The sequence below is a fragment of the Pholcus phalangioides genome, unplaced genomic scaffold (genome assembly GCF_987345545.1).
Source record: "Pholcus phalangioides strain wild (caught in Gottingen) unplaced genomic scaffold, Ppha-v1.0 ptg000015l_1, whole genome shotgun sequence".
Lineage (NCBI taxonomy): Eukaryota > Metazoa > Arthropoda > Arachnida > Araneae > Pholcidae > Pholcus > Pholcus phalangioides.
Window position 1 is genome coordinate 116,085,677 of NW_028301608.1, and position 14,175 is coordinate 116,099,851.

The 14,175-nt window shown below is 37.5% G+C and overlaps 1 protein-coding gene across 1 annotated transcript in view; it reads right to left on the reverse strand.

Annotated features, from left to right (window-relative positions):
• The window catches only part of LOC149077686 (xaa-Pro aminopeptidase 1-like), a 43,609-nt gene that overhangs the window by 19,861 nt on the left and 9,573 nt on the right, over window positions 1-14,175 (reverse strand). Inside the window, exons 6-8 of the mRNA XM_089245256.1 lie at window positions 11,038-11,181; window positions 5,641-5,736; window positions 1,651-1,732 (exon numbers count right to left, since the gene is read on the reverse strand). Of these exons, the coding sequence (XP_089101382.1) occupies window positions 1,651-1,732; window positions 5,641-5,736; window positions 11,038-11,181 (322 nt within the window). The remainder of the gene's footprint in view (window positions 1-1,650; window positions 1,733-5,640; window positions 5,737-11,037; window positions 11,182-14,175) is intronic.

Genomic DNA, 14,175 nt, shown 5'->3' on the forward strand with positions numbered 1-14,175 from the left:
AACTTGGATCGTGTCATTTTCTTTAAATTAGTGATTTTAGAAATCATCACTAGTTTTTGTTGAATCAAATTGTGTTTCCTAATGTCGAAAAATTTCAATTCAAATATTTTTAAATAGTCTGTCTGAAATGTCATGTATAGCAACATAATTTAAGACATTTAATTGGTTTAGTCAAATAAATCAAGTTAAATTAAACTTTTAACAAAAATTGCAATCAAACTTTGATCGAATTGATTGAGTCAATTAACTCAACTAAAATTTTTAACTGTGATTAACAATTGATCAATTAGCCAATCCAATTAACTGATTAACTGGATCAGCCCTAATAATATGTTAGTAAAATTTTAAAACTCACTGAAATTCACCTTATAACACATTATTTGAAAATAGTTACCCATTAACTCTTTAACGCCCAGATAGAAAACCTGGGAGGGTCGTGAAAATACCAAGTTTTTTGTATTGGAAGTGGACTCGTCCAAATTTCGGCCACTTTCCCTCTCCCCACCCTTTCTCCATGAGTTTCTATTCATGCCACCCTTTGCATTGACGTTCACCCTTTCATTTCAATGGATTTTCGGGAGATAATTTGTCTATATACATATATATATATATATATATATACACACACTGAAAACACCCCTTTCCTCACTGTATTATTGTATTATCTCTTTGTAAAATGCATTGAGTACCCTTAGTCCATTCTCAAGGAACATTCTAGTACATCAGCTTTTAAAATCCTATTGATAGGGTGTTGCAGTTGTCTTTTCCGTTCCCGCCTCTGACAAGAGCTTTCATCTCCTTCCCCGTAGGTGACAAAAGCCCACCAAAACATACCCATACCCCTTAGCTGGGCCGACTTGAGGCGGTTATGGGCATTAACCTACTCGGCCGACTTCGGGCGATCTGGGCATTATAGAGTTAATCCTTTAAGTGACAATGACGAGATATCTTGCCTCCATAAAAGCCTATAATTTTAACATTGACAATCCCAGATATTTTGTAAAAATGATTTCTCAATGGAAAACATTTTCTTACATTCCTAAGTTTTTACTTGCTACTACTACTGAATCACACATGCACCTAGTCCATATTCCTTTGTGGAACTTCTAATCAATTGGTGCATGTTGGAATGTGTATGCGTAGTGAACCTGACGTGAAGTTTGTTTCTGTGTAATGCTTGTTGTGTGTAGTGCTTCCATCTGCCATTAATTTTTTTCAACTATGAGTGAAGTGTAATGATTGAATAATTGTATTGTTGTAGGCCTGTAGCTCTCTGTCATGAGACTTTTTAACGGAGAGATCTGCAGTTTTTACTTGCTGAAAATTGGAATAAAGCCTACTTCATTAAAAAAGATATGGCATGTTGTGGGAGGGTTAGTGATTTCTAATTGCCACTTAAAGGGTTAAAGATATACAGTAAAACGTTTCTTTTGTGGATACCAGGAGGGACAAAAAAAAATTGTCAGTAAAAGAGGGGCTGACCATTAATCAGGGGTTTGAAATGCATACTTTTATTATACAAGGGAAATTATTATTTGGTTGAAAAAGAGGGGTGACCGGATCTGAGCAATGTCAGTCAAGAGGACTTTTACTGTACTTGCATATTCCAGCTTAATCTGAGTATGATAAAAAAAATTATACTCAACTTACTGTATTTCATCTTCCTTTATGACAGAGTAAGCAAAGAACACAGGATTGTATTCAATGTCAGAACCCCGTAAATTGAATAGCCCTGCAAGTGGATAGAAATAATTGGAAATATTACTTAAGGGCTTTTAATGCATATTTTGAAACATTTCACATTCAAAAGTACATGCAAATTCCAAAGTCCTTCTCTTGGCTGGTAACTGACACATTTCGGGAATGAATGTCATGAAACCATGTCTGTTTCTTTAAAACACCTTGAACAATGTCCTGTAAAGACAGCTACATCCACATCTTGAAAATTTGAAAGTCTAATCTTTTTTCTAGTGGGTCCTATAACTCCTTCTCTTAACCAAATCATCACCCGCCGCTCTGTCTCTACAAAAAGATAAAAGCAGGTGGTCAAAGAAGACCTGGGCCATGCTGGAAAAGGATACTATAGCCGCTGTTTGAATTTCAAATTCCAACCTGGTCTGATTTTTCAAAAATGTTGAAAAAGTAGATGGAGATGTGCCGTATTTTGATGCCATATTGTTTTTATTTACTCCAGCATCAATTTCAAAAATGATCTTAAGTTTTTCTTTAATCGAAAACTGTTTCCTTTCAAGGCCACTCATTTTGAAACAAAAGAAATAGGAAACATTCCTAATTCGTAGCACTGGCTTTTCACACAGGTTTAATTTCTTTTTCACTCACCGTATTGGATAAAATTTCTTCCCCACAAACCATAGAACACAGTCCTTCTGCCCTAACAGTGCAGCAAATTAATTCACTGAAACTGATATTAAGGGATTATTTTGGAACATTAAAACTCTTTTGTTGATTTTCAGAAACTTGTTTTTTAATTCGTTATAATAGATTCTTTACATTGTAATATTGGAATACGCAATGAATTGTTCCTATGTAAATTTACTTAAAGATTAGAAAAGTTTCCGTTCCAACAAGATTTTCGTTATTACAGTATTCATTAAAACAGGATTTGACTGTATTGGGAGGTCATTATGTCAAACATTTAAAAAAATCATAAAATTTGACTTCTCTGCTTTTTCCAACTGTTGAAATTTACTTTCCTGTGATCGATTATGTGAAGGACAAAATTCCAACTCTTCTGCATTCATAATTGAATAAGTTTTTGATTGTGGTGAACAAAATACTTTTGGCAATATTCAATTCTTCTATTATTTTTGATTTCGATATTAATTTATCGTCAACTTCTGTCAAAACTTTCAATTTAAGATCTAAAGATATAACGCTCTATTTATTTAAGACAGCCATGTCTATGAATAATTTTCAGAATGAAAACATGAGTTCACTTGCCTGTATGTTCTCCTACTGGAGAAATTTGATAAAATAGCAAAAAATCGATCACGTGGGAAGTAGGAGTGTGAGCCACCATATGAGAAAATGGTAAACAAGAGAAAAACAAACATCTACATCCTGCAGTCAACTCCTATACTCCTATGAATGCAGAGAACTTGCTTTGGTTCACTCTGTTTCCAGTGAGGGCACTACTTAACCACAGGATTTTCTGTAGAAGTGACAATGCTATATCTTTTCTTCTCCACGCATGGAAAGTCAAGGTGAAATATACTCAACAATTAATTTTGCCCATTTCTGTGCACACACACAAAAACAAATGAGCTGAACTTAGTTTGGTGGTTGTAATGGATATAGTGTTTACCAGTCGTTATATTGGGTAAAAAATAACATTGCAGAAATAGGAAGAAAATTAAGACCCGTTAATGGTCGTCATAATGAGTGCCGACTGTAGTTATTTTTTTACAAAGCCACATTTTAGTTCAGTAGATTTCCTTACAGCTATTAATATGTACTAGATTTTACCAAATCAATAATGTACTGAGGCTCAAACCTGAGAAACAAAAGTTTGTGAATATAAACTTGAACTGTCAGAGCTTCTGATGACAAGCAGATTTCAAAGGATACATACACTGCACCAATCAACAAATGCTACACTGAATCAACTAAAACACTTGTTTACTATGCCATGCACACATGTCACAGAGATACTTATCATATTTTAATGTGGAAAATAAACCTTTTTATTTTTTGGGCTTAAAATTTGGAAAAAAGATTTCATTGAAGATATTTTTTAAGATATAAAAAAAATATTTTTATTCACACATTATAGAAACCATTAAATCTTTTGTCACTCTTATCTGATACATCACAACCAGCTACATCAACTAGTTCATTATCATTGTCAGAGTCAGTCTCATAGTAAATTGCAAGGAATTGATTAATTTGTTAATATCTGATACTATCCATGTATAAGAAACCGCTCCTATATTTGGGATCCAATTTTTGGCAAAAAGGGGTTCCTTATAGATGTTAAAATACGGGAAATTAAAAATCATGATATTAACAATATATCATTAATTTTATGACACTTTCTACATATATTTTAGAGGGTATGAAAATTAAGATCTTTTTATGATTATTTTTAAGATCAGAAATGAACACAATAGTACAATTAATATGGGCTACTTCACCACACATCAACTCTGGCCACATCGCTACATTGCAATTTACTGCCATTATAGGAATGGGTAGGAAAGTGACATCTCTCAGTGGCCACCTCAAGCTTGTTAGGGAAAATATATATATTAATCCCGCAGATTGAACCTGGGAACTGATGGCAACCTTCATGGCGGTAGATGAGCATCTTACTCCCCCCCTCCCCCACTCTGGATTAACATGGACTGGCTCTAGACATTTAGCTTTGCAAGAGTAAATCACAATACAGGGTGATTAAAACGTAATCATCAGATTTCAAAGTAATATATTTCAAAAAGTATTACAAATAACAAGAATGATAATACCTTGTAAGCAGCAGAGATATTCCAAGTTTCTTTCCCACTACTTATTGTGTTGGAAGTGAGATGAAGTGATATAGGATCACTTGCATGATCACTTCAGTGATATAGGATCGGGTTGCAAGGCCAAAGCTACAAATTTAGGTTTTTTTGTTTTTTTTTTCAAACCGAGCACAACTCAGGTCTATTGCCATAGGCAATTTACTACCTAGTGAGTTGTGCTGGAATTATGTGTGTACCTAACAGTCTGAGTGCGTATCTAGTGTTGTGTATGATTTTTCAGTGCTGCCATCTATATCTCAGAAGTGAAGTGAGTGATATGTAGTGACTGAATATTTGTACTGTTTGTAGGCCTGTTGCTCTCTGTGGTGAGACTTTTTAACGGGGAGATCGGCTCGCATTTGCACCTTGAAGTTGGGAACCACAGAAAACCAACTTGGGGCTCGAACCCGGATCCCCGCGATGCGAGTCCGTCACTATGACTACTCGACCACCACAGCGGCCACAAATTTAGGTTGTTGACTGTTGGAGAAGAGAGCATATTGAATGCTCTGGTTTAGGCATCTGTGTAAATAAATATGATTACAAATTATTCTCATTGGCTCGAGTGTATATGTAAATCGTGGTATGTCCAGGGGGCCAAGCAAAGCACTTATAAGTGTTCTATGTGTCCTCCTTTCGTTACGTGCCCCCACATATACATGGTAGTCTAATTCCTGCCCAATACAACACATCAGCAGCCTATTGATGATAATTCGGTTCTTGAGCTCATTCAAAGTGGCTGGCTGTGGAGGTAAGCACACAGTGTCTTCAATGAAACCCCAAAAAAGAAAGTCACAAAAAGTAAAAGATCCGGATGATACCTTAGCAGCTCGTCTGATGGGACAGCAACTGTGCTCCATATTTTCTGTGGCACATTCGTTGCACTGAAACAAGCAATGAAGATGTCGCATATTCAAAACTCAAAACACTTTTGGAATATTGAATGTATGGGGAATAAAAATCTAACCTTTGCTTCTTCATGCCCTGTTTACTATTAAACAGTAAAATTTATGTATTTCACAATTTATACTTTTTAAACCCTGATGATTATTTTTGAATCACCCTGTATTAAAAAAAAACCAAGAAACAGAAATCCTGGAAGTGTGTTCAGCAAACATACAAGCGATTTCATCCAAAGCACATAATATTAATAATGATGCCTTCTTCTTCTTCATTTCCTCTCTGACATTTTTTACTTTTTCTTCCCAAGTTAGACCTAAAGGAAAACAGTAATGAAAAAGCAGGATTTAATATACCATAAGAATATGGTTAAAAACAAAAGGTATCTGAGAAAGTAAGCAAACTAGAAAGTATAAACAATTATTTTCATGACAGATCTTTTCTTTTATCAGAGAACAGGGATGTGGGGCATATGTAGGATCAAGCTTTATGCAAGAGGGTACATAAAACTTGGGAAGGGGGAGCACAAGAAATATTTTCTACAGAAATTTAGTTACCAACCTTCAAAAAGCACTTATAAGGGGACGTCGCGTTGAAGGTGCGTCTCTTTTCCGTGAGGTGGCGGAATATCCCCAAGCTCTTGATATTGGAGAGGGTGTCCAATTTATACACGAAACTACGGAACTTAACGAAGAAGACTTTATTTTGAAGCACACTCAAAACAGACAACCATACAGAACGGAAGCCACATTCCAACTCACGTTCTCTTCTCTTGGAAGATAGATTTTCTCTTCTCAACTTCTTTTAACAACGTATAAACAAACAAAGCATATTATGTGGTATAAGGCCACAGGGTTAGTAAAAATGTCCATACTGGAAAAATAGATTTGTTACAATCTCCCCCTCTGGCTCCGACGACGTCTCGGCGAGGAGCCAGTAACACAAATCTTTTGTTTGGGAGTAGTTCCTGACGAACAGAACGGGAAGCTCCGGGCAACTGCTGACACTCTTGTGTCAGGTCGAAGTTCAGTTTTCGAGTCACACCGGTTCTGGGGATGTCGACTAGGGTTCGGATGCACTTTTGATGAACGCCGCTCTCTTGGGGTCCGGGTAACCATGGTTGTGGTCTCCGCATCTCGTAATGGAGTCAACTCCCCTTGGAATCGGTACTGCGTTAAGGGATTCAAGACGAGTTCTTGTTTCCTCCCGTTCAGGAAATCTTCAGCTTCCTGAGTAGATTCAACGTTTTCAATGATCTTCTCCAAAACATCATTCCCACTTTGGGACTCGCGAAGAGTCCGTGAACTCTTGTCCACTACAATGAAGTTGAACAGCTCACACTGCTTGACTCCTTTACCAATTGGGCTGGATAGCTTATCAGTGTGGCTGCCTGGACATTTACGGGCAATATGACCACGATTTTTACACTGATAACACACTATCGGATCCCAACATCTTCGGGCAACGTGTCCACGTCGACCGCAGTTATAGCAAGCATGTTCTCCTCGCACGGTCGAGCGAGAATTTGAAACACGACACTGTTCGTAGCCTTGTCCAGGGCCACCTTTACAGCGGTATACCCTGTCATCACCACTCTTGTTGATTTGGTGCTTGAGGTAAGGTCTTCCTTCCCCTAACTTGGAGCATCTATTGGATTCTTCTGAGAAGGAATAAAGTTCTCGCTGCTCGATGAAAGGTATCGGGCCTCCCCCTGGCTTGAAGCATCGCTTGAACTCCGGCGGGGATGAATCAAGTTCTCGTTTCTGAGAAGTAAGGTGGGTAACTTCATCAGTATGACGTCGATATGGGAATGACTCAGCAGGTATTGCCAGGAGGGCACTGCTTTCAGATGGGCTTTCGACGAACGGATGTCGCTTCTCAGGAGCTTCAGAGAAGTACCACTTTCCTTGCTGTGCATCCAGGACGATACCAGCATCACTGAGAAAGTCGGTACCGAGAAGGGTTCGGTTTTCTCTGGCCTGTGGTAGCACCATCATCTCAGTGGGAATCACTTTACCTTGGACGTTAATGTCCACAGTCGTAGTTAGGACTAGTCTCCATCGGCTAGTCTCATAACGATAGTCTTGCTGTAAAAGGGCAAACCATGTTCTTGTAGGAGATGATATAGCTTCTCCCCTGCCACCGAATGTGTGGCACCCGTGTCAGCACACACTGCTCCACGCTTATGACAGATCATGACTTCGATAGCATTTCTTTGACGTCTCTCAGTTGAGAAACTGTAAAAGTCCAAGGCGTCGACACTAACTTCTGGGGTGTTCGTGGCAGGATTGCACGTTCCACATCGGGACTTGACGACACCAGGTTCTCCGCACCCGTAACATCTTAGGATATGACTTCTACTGTCATCTTTCGATTCCGTATTAGGATTAGATGATAAACTGTATAAGTCCAAAGCGTTGACACTGGGTCCTGGTCTATCCGTTGGAGGATTACACGTTTGGCATCGGGACTTGGTAACACCAGGTTCCCCGCAACCATAACATCTGAAGACGGGATGACGTCCTGCATCTTCCGATTCCGGATTCGCACGTTGATTAGAATGAAAGTCTCTTTGTCGCACTGGGGACCTAGGGGGTTCATGTTGCTTTGACAGCAACTTCTTCCTCTCACATTGGATCTCACTCTTTTTGTTTCGAAGGTTATCATAAGCATCAATTTCATCAGGGGTAGTCCACTCACTCCAAACATCCAGAAAAGGTTCTTTAACTTCAGATGGGATCCTCTTCTTCATCTGATCCGAAATCATCAGATCTTTCAGCTCGTCAAAGTTCCTAATGTTGTTCAGTTCGGACAGCCAGCCTTCGAAATAACTTTGGATCTCAAAGTGATAGTCCTTCCAGGTACTTCCAGGTGATTTTCTGTGCGTAGAGAAGAGCTGCCGGAACCTTTCCGCACTCAGCTTGAAACGCCGTAAGAGAACCTCCCGGATGTGGTCGTAATCATGGGCCTTATCTTCAGGTTCTCGAGCAATGAGCTTAGCAACTTCATTCGGCAAAACTCCCAGCAGATACGCAACCCAGTTCACCTTCTCCACTTTCAAGAATTTTAGCTGTCTTTCAAACAACTTTAGAAATAGCGACATATCATCTTCACTCGGATTGAAATTCGGGATCAACCTCTTCACGTCGAACTTGGGCTGATCGATGAGAGCGATGGATGGCTCTTCTGCCGGTTGCGAGAGTCGTTGAAACTCAAGCTGCAACCGCATCTTTTCAAGTTCAAACGAACGTTCTCGTTCCTTTTCTTCGGCGATCCTAGATTGTTCCTCAGCTATTCTAGATCGTTCTTTTTCTTCGTCGATTCTAGCTCTTTCCTCAGCTATTCTAGATCGTTCTTTTTCTTCGTCGATTCTAGCTCTTTCCTCAGCTATTCTAGCTCGTTCTTCTTCTCTTTCCTCAACTATTCTAGCTCGTTCTTCTTCTCTTTCCTCAACTATTCTAGCTCGTTCTTCTTCTCCCTCTCTTTCTCCGATAATAGTAGCCAGCAGGGCTTTCACGAATTCTTCCTCATAACCGGAGGACTTTGTTATTATATGCTTGAGATCTACTACACGCGAATCATTCGGAACTTCCTCTCCTAATTCTAGAGCGAGTAGGATCAAATCACGTTTCTTACCTTTGGCCAAGTACGCCATTTCGATTTTAGGAGCTATCAGGAACCTCACAGTTGAGATCGAATGTCCGTTTTGTACTGCCTTGAGTTCGAGCCACGACGTTGGGCGTCAGTTTTATAAGGGGACGTCGCGTTGAAGGTGCGTCTCTTTTCCGTGAGGTGGCGGAATATCCCCAAGCTCTTGATATTGGAGAGGGTGTCCAATTTATACACGAAACTACGGAACTTAACGAAGAAGACTTTATTTTGAAGCACACTCAAAACAGACAACCATACAGAACGGAAGCCACATTCCAACTCACGTTCTCTTCTCTTGGAAGATAGATTTTCTCTTCTCAACTTCTTTTAACAACGTATAAACAAACAAAGCATATTATGTGGTATAAGGCCACAGGGTTAATAAAAATGTCCATACTGGAAAAATAGATTTGTTACACACTCACATTAACAGAAATTGATTAAAATAGTATACAAAAGGTATTTTATTTTGATTTTTTTTTATAAAATAAAAATATCAATTCTTGGTTCTTTTGGGGAGCAGAGACAAGCCCCCTATGCCCCCCCCCCATATGCATATATTAAGGGAAAATGTTAGTAATATTACGAGACTACTTTACCAATCACCAACTCTGGCCATATCACTATATCGCAATTTACTCTGCCATCGATAACATGGGTTAGAAATTAAGGCACTGTGTATCAAGGGTTGCCTCAAGCTTGTTACGGAAAATATCTACATCCTCCCTCGAGTTTGAACCCGAGACTGTGATAGCAACCTTCACAGTGGTAGACGAGCATCTTAATTATGAGACTCTAAGACAGTGATTCCCAACGTGAGTGTTAACGCCCCCTTGGGGGCGATGCAATGTTCCAGGGGGGTGGTGGAAGCTACGGGTATAACATAGGATCCTATGGGTTATATTCCGTTGGGGGGCGATGGGAGAAAAAAATTTCTGAAGAAGAGGGCGATGGGACAAAAAAGGTTGGGAAACTATGCTCTAAAACCATTTCTTTCAATGAAATAGTGAATGAAGTTGTTAAGAGAACTTGTAAAAGAAAAAATAAATTAAATTGTTAAACAATGACCATTTCTTTAAATTTATCTATGAAAATTATAAAAAATTCTCTCACAAATTAAATAAAACCAGATACAGTAAACTCTTGATTTGGTGGACCTTAATTTTACAGACTCTGGATTTAACTGACTACATTTTGTGACATCTTTTTTTGTTTCTTTTGAAACACATGAATGACACCTAAAAAAAACAAATTCCAGATATGTACTGCACTGTAACAAAAACAATGAAAATGTGTGCCACAAAGTTTTAGACACAAACTTGAAAACTTTTCTTTGAAAGTTCATTTATTTCATAAGTAACAATAATTATTTCTTTAGAAATCATGAAAATAATTTTAGTACCTCATGTGATTTTACCATAGCTTTTAATAATATCAAAAACCCGATTCTCCCTGGCAAGTACAAGGTTTTGTAAAAATACTGGACAAACATCAAACCAAGCTTTTTGAATTCTGTTTTTATGTTATAGAGCCAAATAACATGTTTGCCTTTTATGCGATATGGCAATGCAACACCAGACTGCATTTACGAAATGTTAGCAAAATAGCATATGGTTTTTTTTCCCAATAAATATTAAAGCTGATGATTTTAAATAAACTAGAATTTTCCTGATAAATGGATGATATTTTGTCTCAAATTAAAAAAAATGAATATTAAATTTTTTCTCACTCAAAAGCAAAAAGATGGCCTTAAACCATAGGTTCATTTTGCACGGTATTTCTTAGCATAAACTAAATTTTCAGTAACTGAAGATTTTTACCTTTTCATGCTTAAATAAGAGTCAGATTTTTTTTCTGGTCCATATTCTTAATTTTTTTTCTTAAATTTAAAATTGAAGTTTCTAAGTATGTGCAAAACATCTATATTACCAAAAGTAAAACAATATCATTAAAATGTACCACTCACCAGTGTATTTGATGGGTAATGAAAAAACCAATTTAGAAGGTGCTGGAGGTTTGTCTTCCCATATAACATCAACCAAGTTGTGTTTCAAAGGCACCAAATGCTGGCCGCCAAACAGCAGTTTCTTCGACATTGCTCTCCATTCCACTACACATAGAATAGTATTATAAATAAAATCGTAACTCTACAGTTTACATAATGTGTTCTTTTTATTCATGTGTCTGAATTGAGAGCATGTATTGCTACCAGAGCTGGACAAATCACCTGATATTGACCGAGACCTAAAAATTTTGACCCAGCATGTAAATTTATGAAGATTTGTCCAGTCCTGGTTGCTGCATTGTATACAACAAGCAGAAAAAATACCGAAACACATGACTGATAAATATGGGAGGAAAAAAAGTTTCCATAGGAACACCACAGCTTTGTATAAGGGGCCATTCAAGTATTAGGTCAGGAAGGAGGATTTTAGCCATTTTTAACATACCCCCCCCCCCCACTGTCAGCGCAAAATTTTGCCTGCTCTGCTGCCTCCCTCCCTACCTCCTAAAACGCATATTGGGATCAGAGACATGCAGGGGGGATAAGAGCTCATACGCGCCCCCCCCCCCCAGATGATCAAAAATTTATTTGATGCAGAAAAATATTTAAAAAAATCAAAATATCACAAGAAAATTTGTGCTATTATAATCAATTTCTGTTAATTTCAATGCTATTTGAAGGCTAAGAACTTAAAATTTCTCTTTAAGAAATTCATTGCGATCCACCCCCATAGGATTTTTGTGCCGTCTCCATAGGTCAATCCTGCATACACCTCTGATTGTATTGTGAGAATATACATAGGGAGTCTGACCACCACTGTCTGACACTGTAATGAACTTTGCTATGTATGCACATAGATTATTTTTCATATTATATAAACTGAACAAATTGTACTTTTAGTTTGTGTTTCTGGTATATAAATAGAACCCGAAAGTTCAGGCAAAATGCCACAAATGTCTGTTTTTGCCTATTTTCAAACTTTTTTGGTAAAAATGCATTTTTTTAAAATTTTTATGCCATGAATGCCTGTTTTAACATAGTCTTAAGTTTATTAGTGAATGTTAGAGGCAAAACTTGGATATTTTGAGCGTTGAGAACTTTCAAACTAATTTCTACAATTTTAGAATCAATTGCAGAACTTTTATCCCCTTCGGACACTTTATATACTGTATAATAGGGTTAAATAAATATATAATCTTTTTGGAAAAATATATTTTAATTTCTTGCAATATACTAAAGAAGCTTATCTAATCATTGATAAACTGTCCTAAATGATATAACAGCGATTTCTTACTATAAACCACAATTTCCCAAACTTTTTGTTCCATCACCCTCTTCTTAAAAAAATTCAACCTATACAGTAGGATTTAATACTAAACCCAAAGCTTCTACCACCCCTGGACCATTCCATCACTACCGGGGGGGGGGGGGGGAGTATTTGCCACTTAAGAAAAAACAATGTTATAAACCATCACTTTTGGTATTTTCATTTTGTGTGTCCGTGGTTACCGAAGTTCCAAACTAAAATTTTCCACCTCTCAGCATTAATTATTATCCAACCCCCCCCCCCCCACCTACAGCCCCATATTTAAATGCAAATAAGTGATCTGATAGATTGGTGTTGCCATCCATTAGCTTTGCTTTGACCGAATGGTGTTAGATGTGAATTATTTTGCTTCAGATGAAGCTTGCTTCCATGTAAGAAAAGCAGAGAAAAATGAGAAATTTTTGTTTCTTCATATGCTTCACATAATGTCTCGCTCAGGCATTGGGCAGTGTTGTATGTGCATAGTGGATTGATGATTGTCTCAAGACATTATGAATTGAGGTCATGGCTCACACAAGGTGAGGTAGGAGCAGAAGGGTTCTGGCCCATGTTGTTTTGATTTTTAAAAAATATATTTTTTTGCACCGTAAATGCGCTGCAAACAACCATGGCTATTTATAAACCTTAGATGATTAAATTTACATATAAACATACCCTAGATAACTAAACTAACATACATATTTAGTATTTGATTAAATTGACTAGAGTCGCCCTCACGGGTGTGTAACAGATGCAGTCACACAGGGCCCGGTGCTTGAAGGAGTCCGAGTTCCACACATGGTAATATAAAAAAAAATTAACTTTTTTTTACAAACACAGAACAGGTTAGCCATGTTTCAACTACAGAAATGATGATGATTATTACAAATAATACAACAAATAAACGAGAATTATTGGCAAATCCAGGGAGCCCCACAGTTCCTGGCCTTGGAACTGGCCTAATCCTGAGGAAACGAAAATTTCATTTTGGGCTTCAGTTTAACTTGGGTAATAATGCAGTAATTAATTATAATTGTACCAATAGATGCATTAAGTGTAACCAATTTTTCAGCTTGTTTTTGGACCTTTAATTTGTTTTTAGTTATTTTTTCTGTCTTCCATCAATTATAAATGCCCCTTTTTAATGCCTATTGTAGGCATTTTTAGTGTTAAACTTCCAGGCACTATATATAAATTAGTGGTTTAAGTTAAGCATTGATTAAAGTAGTGGTATTGCCGATGCTGGTTGGTGCAGCGTACCGAGGATTAAGCTCTCATTGTCATCATGGTTTCTCTAAATTCCAAAGATGTTGATCAGTTTATGGCAAGATAGTTGCTTAAAAACAACCATTTGAGCAATTTGAAGTAATTCCTTTCTATTTAGCTATCGATGTGATTAATGGAGTTATTGCGTCATAATGGAATTATATGCTTCTGGTCTTGGCTAGCCAATGATTACCTATTTTTTCTAAGTGCAAGGTGGGCTCGAACCATGTGTCATTAAATATTTCGGACGAATAGTATATAAATACACCAAAAGTCTGCTTTTTTTAAAATATCCCACGTACGCACAAACCAGTTGTGGTCAGAGGCATATAAACGGGGAGGGGGGGGGGGACGCTCAGGGAGCCCATGCCCTCCTCGAAGCTGACCAAATATTAGAAAAATATATTTTGGTGAAGTGATAGAATTGAAATATCGAAAGAAAATATCCTTGATATGCAATTAATTACCCTTGCTATTAATCAATTTTGGTTAATTATTTAATTATTTTCCAAAGAGTAGCAACTCAA